We start from the raw sequence: 8,979 nt of genomic DNA on the forward strand, positions 1-8,979 counted from the left end.
TCTACTTTTTAAATATTCTCTACCACATTTTATCAGAATTTTTGCTTTCCATCCAATATATTTTTTACTATTTGCGATACAAGTATGAATTTGTATTTAATAAAACTATTAAATAAAACAAAATAATTTTAAATTGATAGGGATTGGCAGCTGTGAAATAGCGTTATCTGACTCAACGATACCGTCAGTTTCACCTCACATTTTTACGGAACTACTAAAGGAGTATTTATGAACCTCTTTTTATAGCAGCTTAGAGACAATCTGAAGGTATCTATATATAAATCGTATACTGTAAGTACGGAGATGAGATAGTCAGCAGGACGCTATAAAGGTAAAAGGCGTATACAAAATGAGTCTCGTAACTGGGCTAGATAGCTACTCTATATCTGTTCTTATCCAACATAGGAAAAACTTATATCGAAAAATTTCGTATTGTTGGACAGACTAGATTATTGCAAAGTGCGGATTTCTTTTATGGATACATTGGTGTAGTTGCAATGTAAAATTACACTTGCTCTCTAATCTCTAATCTTTACTGTTACTGTTTACTGTTAGTACAATTCTTCGTATGATTCTGCATGAAAAAGTATTAAAGTACTATATCGAAAAACTTAATACTTTTCGTGACATTTAAATTTTGATTAACATTAACGATAAATCTACGGATGTTTCGCCATTGCATTTTAAACATTTTCTCACGCTTCTTACATTTTTTCGGTACATTCTTCGATTACCGAATTCTCACATTCAAAAATTCCTTTGAATTCTCTTTTAAAATTGTACTACGCGATGATAGAACTTGCAAAATAATAAAGAATTTTCTCAAGTAATCTATTGCTATTTTCAATAGAAACAAAGCTAGAAACGAGCCCAGTTACTCGACTTACCTGGATATTCAGTTTTATCTGTCTGACTGCACTTTCGATACTCCCGAAATCCCTACTTTTAAGCTACACTCTCTGCAATATATTGCGATACATATACCGACTCCTAGGTTATACGATGCATGTCGCAGTGTATATAAACTGGTATTTATGTATCAATATAGAACGCAACTTGCATCGATAAAAGAATCAATATACCTGGTTAGTGAGAAAGGCTCGGAACCGAAAATTCAGTCTCGATGACTGTCCAATAATTTAAATGAAACTGTAGTAGTAAATTCTAAATCTCCAAAATTATTTTCAGCAGCTGAAAAGTCCCTCCTTTCACACAAAATGCAAACATTATCGATATATCTCATTTTTCACTCTGGTGACGAATTTCATCCATCGAGTCTTAGAAAAAATAATTGTCCATGTGTAGATAATTTCTATAATTATTCCATTCGTTTGCTCGCAGTTCTTTTACTAATACAAAATTTTAAAAATTCGATTCTTTCAATACGCTATATATCCTTTTTTATCCTCCTTCAGCTAGTTTTAAAGATACGATTCAACGTTGATATCGGACAAAAATTATGTGGTTTCATGAAACCTAGGAGTTGATACGTGTACCGTAACATGTTGCAGACCGCTTGAAACTGATGGAGTTTCATGAAACTGGGTACCGAAGCATCGCAATATGTTTCGGTGTGTGTGGATCGCTTTAGAGTCTTTACAATGTAACTGGCGTAGTAGTACGATAAATTCTATACGTCATACTACTACGCCTTATTTTCTGTTAATGGTTAACAGTAATTCCTTGTATAATCCAATGCTTTGTTTCTCTCTTTATCGTTCTTTATCGTGCAATGATATGTAATTCAATTTATAGACAGGATATTTTTGATTAATAACGAAAATTCGGTTTCCACATTTTTATGCTTGTGCCAGAAAAAAATGGTCTTATTACACTAATTAGACCTATATTTCTGTTGCTATCTATGCATCATTTTCATCTATGCATAGCATGTATATAAGTATCATTTCACTCCATTCGCTTCAAAGAGACGGTTGTCGCGTCGCGTCGCGATCTAAACTCTCGTGTTTCAGGGACGGGTTGTACAGCCGTCTCGCGACTACGACACGTGTTGCCCGCCAAATGAATATTGGGCAACTGATTCAATTGCACGAGCAGAAAAACGTCGCCTGTACGACGGTCTACGTTCGAAACTCGTTGGAAAGACACGATGTCGTTGAGCGCTCGTTCGGAAGTCGTTGCAAAGAACCGATGTCCTTGCGTGCTCGATTGGAAGTGAAGTGTCCTGACCAAGGGCGTTCCCTTGGTCCGCGAATCCGTTACCTTGGAGTGAGGGAAGGTTCCCCCGAAAAACCACGATAGTGGAGGAAACCCTCTCCTCCAAGGTGGGGTACCTGGGGTTCACCCGCGCGCCGGTGACCCCATCGGCCGTTTGTTACCCCTAGCGAAGGCCTGAGGCTTCCAACGTGTGCGGACCACGTGGAGCCCTCAGGCCTATTGTCAGCCAAGTCTTAAGAGCCGTCGCCTAATTTCGTTAAATTAGGGATTTCCAGGATTCTCGTGTTCCGCGACACGAGAAGTCAAAAGAAAAAAGGTACAGCAGTCAAACATGCTGAAGGCATGGAGCGGGAAATTCCGATGCCGAATTGTTCGACCCTAAGACCTGGCTGTTGGAAGACCGTAACGGGTCTTCCTTGTTCCACGACGGAACAACGGTTATTTGTAACTTTTTAATTTTGTGGAGCATGGAAAATTGTTTTTGATAAATGTAATTACAGTAATTAAAATTTTATTCGAAAACGGGGAGACAAGGGTACCTAGTGATTTTTCTGGGATCTGTGAAAATCTTTAGTGTTGCAAAAAGAGTATTATTCGATTTTATATGTATTTAGGTATAATTCATATATCTAAATTCCAACACCTTTGGTTGTAAACTATACATATTTCTAAATTTCATATTTTTATACGTCTTTATATTATTTCCCTTTTATAAATTATTTTCCTGACAGCTTATGGAATACCGATTAATATTAATATTTTTATTTACATTATTGAACACTAATAACATCAATCACGAGTGCCTATATTTAAAATTAAAAATTTTTGTTCAATTTATTTACACATCGATTAAGACAAAAGAATATGCATTCTGTCAGGTCACACAATTTCGTTGAATAAAAGTTACCGTTAGACTTGGCTATACAACGTATATTATACACGTACACGAAATCTAGTTTAAAGAAAGTTGAAAATCATTCTTTGACGAAAATGTGGAAATAGTAAAGCGATGGTAAGATAACGAAGTGGTATAAGAAAGATGGAATTTCTTACCGATCATAAGAAGTGCGACGGCAATGTGATCGCGACCAGAAGCCCTGAGGGCCCCCAGCAAAGCACCAGCACCCGCGCACACCAGACCCACTACGCCGACACCCAGTATGGACCAACGCACAGGAGGGGAACCGAGGCCACAACACTGCTTCGGTACTGCGTCCCTGCAAGACAAGAACCAACCGTTGGAATGACCCACTGACACGTTCTCCTGGTAAGTTGGCAAGTCGCTCGACACGCTTGTCCTGTACTAGGCTCGACTTGCGCTCGACTTACGCTCGACTTACGCTCCACTACGGCCGTGATGCGGCCAACTATGGCCATCGTGTGATACACCGTCACGCCTCCTAGTCTGTCGAATCTTTCTTCCCTATTACGCATAACGTCTATTCATCGTAATTCTAACTAATGTAAACGTATGTACAATCGCTTACAATTATTTCATCCATGGGAAATAAACCACCGATGGAAGTAACGTCATCTTCGTAGTGCGAAGAAAGTTCAATTATATTTGTAGTATAATTTGTAGTATTGTTGTGTTCACAATAAATTTTAAACGATATCCCTGGATTAGCGTTCTAAATATTTATAGGGGTTTTTAATTTTCAATGTCTCTTCCAATATTTGTGATAATCGAAGGACAGAAACAGTTTATTTTTACTTTCACATCCTGCCATATTTTACGAATATTAGTTGTCGTTTAACGTTTCATGTCTACTCGTAAAAAGAGATCTAACGTTTAGATTGTTCCAAGGATATTGGATATTTAATAAAATGTTCCACGACTGGGAATAAGTTTACTTTGACATCTTTTGACGTCATCTTGAAGTCTCTTCAAGCAACTACCTCTCGTCGTACTGAAAGTAATTATGTAAAATAAAAAGAACGCTTCGAGTAAATGTAATTAAGGTTGTTAAAAGCTATCCGCATAATAAAAAATTAATAGGCTATTCCACTCTAAGAAAATGAGGGAGACTCAATTTTTTCCCCTTACACAGCTACCCTAGAAAAATTTTCTGCACCTCAAACGGCTAATCTTCCAGTCCCGGTTAATTTGAAACAAGATTGAAATCAGTGTCTAAAGTGATTTTGCAGAAGATGGTTCATAACATTTTATTTGACCTACTCCTTGTGGTATACATATAAGGATACTCAAACATTGTTTTTGAAAATTTGTGTACTGCAACATTGAAATTTACCTGTTGTATTATTCCTGATAATATTTTTAATAATAATACGATTCTTGTTTCTTCCTTAATTTTTTCTTCTTTTTTTATCATATTTCTTAAATATTTTAAAATTACTTCGTGATGTATATAAACATATTTAGTGATTTCAACAATATTTAAAAACAAATTGTTTAAGGACAAAGACAGCTTCTGAGCGAAAGAATAGATTATTCTAAACTTTACTGGAAAGTTCTGATTGACAATTACTCATCGATCTTACGTATAAGTAAGATTTGAAAGAAACATACGTTAATACTGTAATCGTCACATTCTCTAGATCATCCATAAAATTAGGATATATATATATACATATATCTTTACAGACTCCATAAATATAAATATAAAAATATAGATGCATGTACATGTGCACAAATATATAGAGAAATAGGTAAATGTAAACAAATTCATTACAACAAGTAAAAAAAGTAAATATCGTTGGCTAGTGTAAAACTAATTACATTAAGCTCGAATTAGAGTACGTGTAGCGAATATCAAATATGAAATTTAATAAATGCATGCAAATAAGGTTAATAGTACGTGATGTGATCTCGTGTCATTTTGGGATTACTGATAGAATCTGCCATGTTCGGGTTAGTTACAATTTCAATTACTTCCGTTCGCTTGTTGTCGATAGCATTAATTTGCATATCACCAGTATCATAGCGCAAATGAAGTATTTTATGATTTTTTTGTTTACATATAAGATATAGAGGATAATGGATGGTTGAAGATTTTAGAATTTTGGAAAAAGAATCGCCAACGATAAACGTTTAATTTTTTGAAAAGTGGCATCCTTACAGTCTCTTTTACCTAGGTTTAACCGATATAATTCAATTATATAAACTTTCAGCCAAATGATCGTAAAAGATTTCAATTCCATGCGAAAATTAATGGGCACTTGTAAAGTAATCGAATGCTACATTCAATTCTTAAGAAACACAGTACTTATCTACATTATAAACAACTCAAAAATCATAATAAGGACTATGAATTAAAATACTATACTTTATGAATTTAAGGCCGCACATCTCGCCTACATTTCTAACTCAAAACTTATCTTGTGACAATAGCGATGTAAGAAGAAAAGAAAAGAAAATCGGGACTCCAATAGAATCTTATTTTCTAGTCAACTTTAATTCCACACTGAAAAGTTGCAATAAATTTTGTTCGTTCAATTAAGAATTTTTAAATTGTTATGAAAGAAGCACAACACGATTTCCATATATGTAAAAAGCTATTGTATAAATAATGCAAACTACTTATTATCAACGAAATAAAAACTTGTGCTTCCGAAACTTCAATTTGCAGAAGATATGTTCCTGCGGGCGAAATATATGCAACAATTTAATATTACTCGAGTGATACAGGTTTCACAGGTCGTCTTCCGCAGAAAGTTAGAAGCGTCGTTTTTGTAAACAGCTTGAAAAAATTAATGTTTCAAAAATTGCAAATGACAGTGAAAGCAATAAATTTGGAGATTTAACTCCTCGCGCATCGCAAAAACCGGTTAATCGCGTCGTGAGAACCGAGTTCATTGATTATCATGTAAAAAGTCAAACCTGGTTTGGTAAGATAATTCTTGGACGAAAATAAGATATTTAGAGTGTGTTTGTAAAATCTATGCAATTTCCTGTTTTATGAAAAAACCTAGATAAACATTTAGAAATTAATATATGAATGTACTAAAAGTGCACTATTAAAAGAAATCCGTACAGTTAATACCATTTGTATTTATTTTAAGAAAATGTATTAAGTTATTGCATTTTATATGTAATACGAAGAAACAAAGCTATTTTCTTGTAGTTATAGTATAAATGTACATTGTAGTTTGATAAATTTAGTGTCATAGAAGTAACAGCATCGTACTCGATACTATAATGATGAACCATTTTAGTACCAACAGCGTTGGTATCATTGCGTGCAAATCACTATGTAGGTACTTATTCTTGGATACGAAACACTTTTCGAAGTTTCTTTGTAACCTTGAATAAATATTTTTACAATGCTGTCTTTAATCCTTACCAAACTACACTAGGCGTGGGAACTCTGATTCTTGATACAAAGCTGTTGTCAATAGGGTTATGAAAAAGACGACATTCTTTTAAAAAAGAAATTACAGAAGAAATTTATTACATCAAACTATGCGGTATGAGAAGTTGAAATTGAAGCAGCGACATATGTCTAGCTTGCGGTTTAAGTTATTCTAAGTATCTTTGACGCAGAAGCCACAAGCCAGAACTCATCTTGCTTTGCAATAACAAGACTGAAGCATCAGAATACGATAGGCATGTAAGTACCACTTTTTGTTGCGATGATTTATTTCATACAACTTCATTAGCATATTTGCAAGCTATACTCATATTTCAATATACATTCATCGAAAATAATTAATTACTTCGTTAACAAATGGTACGCCATTCTCTTGAAATGTAACAACATATAGTGTTATTGAAAGAACGATGTCGCATACACAATATTAATTTCCAAACAATCCTAGCAACTAATTTTGACGAAGTTAACTTATTTACGAACTTATTTGTAATTCGGTATATCGATAAAATCTAAATAAAAACGATATTCCGCATTTGGACATAATAAAATTTTATCTATTTTAAAAATATTTCAAAATTCACGTCATTTTACTACAATGCTCGTAATTATGTCGGTAACTAACGATCAATAATCTTTCAAACAAATCGCGACGCGTGAATAAATTAATATTTAAAGAGAGAATTCAGTGAATAACATAAATAGTCATATTTACAATATCGATTAAATGTATGTTATATTAAGTAAAATCAAAAGTTCGGAAGGGAATAAATTTGTATATATTTTGATTTGTACACATGAAGCATTTCTGCGGTATAATTATTTTCATAACATTAATTCTACGATAATTTACTTCAATTTCTATTTACGATACCTCGAATTGTTATTTTAAAACATATTTATTTTTATAAATCGAAAATTTAGGTATAAATTTGGAGTTTGAAACTTATATTGTAAAAAGGTTTCATAATTCTTGGCTCGATAACTGGAGGGATACAAATATTTTTCTGACGCACCTAATTCAAGGGATATTTTACGCTTCTTACTCTTGTCTTAATTACAGCTCGTTCCTTTTCAGACAAACTCCATGTATACTATCTTAGCATATCCTGGACACTTTTATTATTTTGACAAATATCTGCAATTGGGCTATGCGGAGATCTGTGATAAGCAGGCAAGTAATTTGCATAAACATGCACAATCATCGATCGCTCATCATCTAGGGAAATTCTATCACTGTTAATATTAAATCAATCGTAATCTATATAGATGCTTATTTAATATCATTTACGTATTTAATAATAACATGTTTAGTTAACAATAATATCCTATTTATGATATAACGTTATAATTAGAGAAGTGAAATTTTTGTATAGATTCCTAATTTAGTTCATATAATCCAATGGTATCTTAAATGGTAATTCTTGTTTACATATTTATAAAGCTGTGCATGTTAACTGAATTACGAGGAAACGATATAACGTGATTCTATCGTTAAGCGATCAAGTTGCAATGCTCGTTGATCGAGTTTTTCCAGTTTCTCCGTGTGTTATGTCTCATTAACATTCGTGCATTTTTTATTTGTTCCTTTTTTCGCGAGGGTGTGGCTTTTTAACATGTCGATAGAAGGAGAAGAAATGCACTTTCTATTCCTCTTAGTTCATTTGCGAGACTTAGCTGTGAAAAATACGTACAATTTGGATATTTATAATACTCGATAAATTTTAGCTATTTTAGGTTACTGTCTAAATTCATTATTTGAACCATGTAAATTCGACTGCTTGCAAGATTATAAACTATACGTCTTCTAAATTATTCTTACTCTGCTTTCGATGTTATTTCATTTTTAAAAATGATGTATGATTAATGCGCTGAAGTATGTATACGCCTAAACAACCTTTAGCATTAAAACTAACAACTTGTAATGCCTCCTATATAAAATGATACCATATACTATACATATCGAATAATAATAATTACAGTATTATGATAAAAATAATTAAGTATATGTTATTACGTCTCTATCTTAATACTTCCCTACAAGTAATATGTTTTCAATAAATAGAATGTCTTCAATAACCGCGTTATTGAGGAACAATAAGTCTGAAATTAGATATTTCGACTAGTTTTGTTTTTTTGAATATTAAAACTTGATCTTTGTAGTTTATACACTATATACAGAATTTTATATAGTATATAATGGAATAAATGTTTACTATAAAACTAAAACAGAAAGTAATATGCATTTGAATTTAAAAAACTGACTTTACGCAGTCATAAAATTCTTCAACATCAAAATCGTCTCGCAACTACAACTGATTTGATCTTTTATTATTCGATAAAAATTTGTACGTATCTAATTATAAACACTCTGTTCCCGAGTGAAATGAAGTTTAAAACTTTCCTTTTTAATTTTATATTTACTAGTAGCTTCATTGAATTTTTAGTTAAATAATAATTATTAATAATA

At 32.8% G+C, this 8,979-nt stretch overlaps 1 protein-coding gene across 1 annotated transcript in view; it reads right to left on the reverse strand.

Annotated features, from left to right (window-relative positions):
• Positions 1 to 8,979, reverse strand: part of LOC108554856 (uncharacterized) — a 301,692-nt gene that overhangs the window by 25,548 nt on the left and 267,165 nt on the right. Inside the window, exon 4 of the mRNA XM_017910264.1 lies at positions 3,232 to 3,395. Within this exon, the coding sequence (XP_017765753.1) occupies positions 3,232 to 3,395 (164 nt within the window). The remainder of the gene's footprint in view (positions 1 to 3,231; positions 3,396 to 8,979) is intronic.

The sequence above is a fragment of the Eufriesea mexicana genome, unplaced genomic scaffold (genome assembly GCF_001483705.2).
Source record: "Eufriesea mexicana isolate 0111107269 unplaced genomic scaffold, ASM148370v2 scaffold50, whole genome shotgun sequence".
Taxonomy (NCBI): Eukaryota; Metazoa; Arthropoda; class Insecta; order Hymenoptera; family Apidae; genus Eufriesea; species Eufriesea mexicana.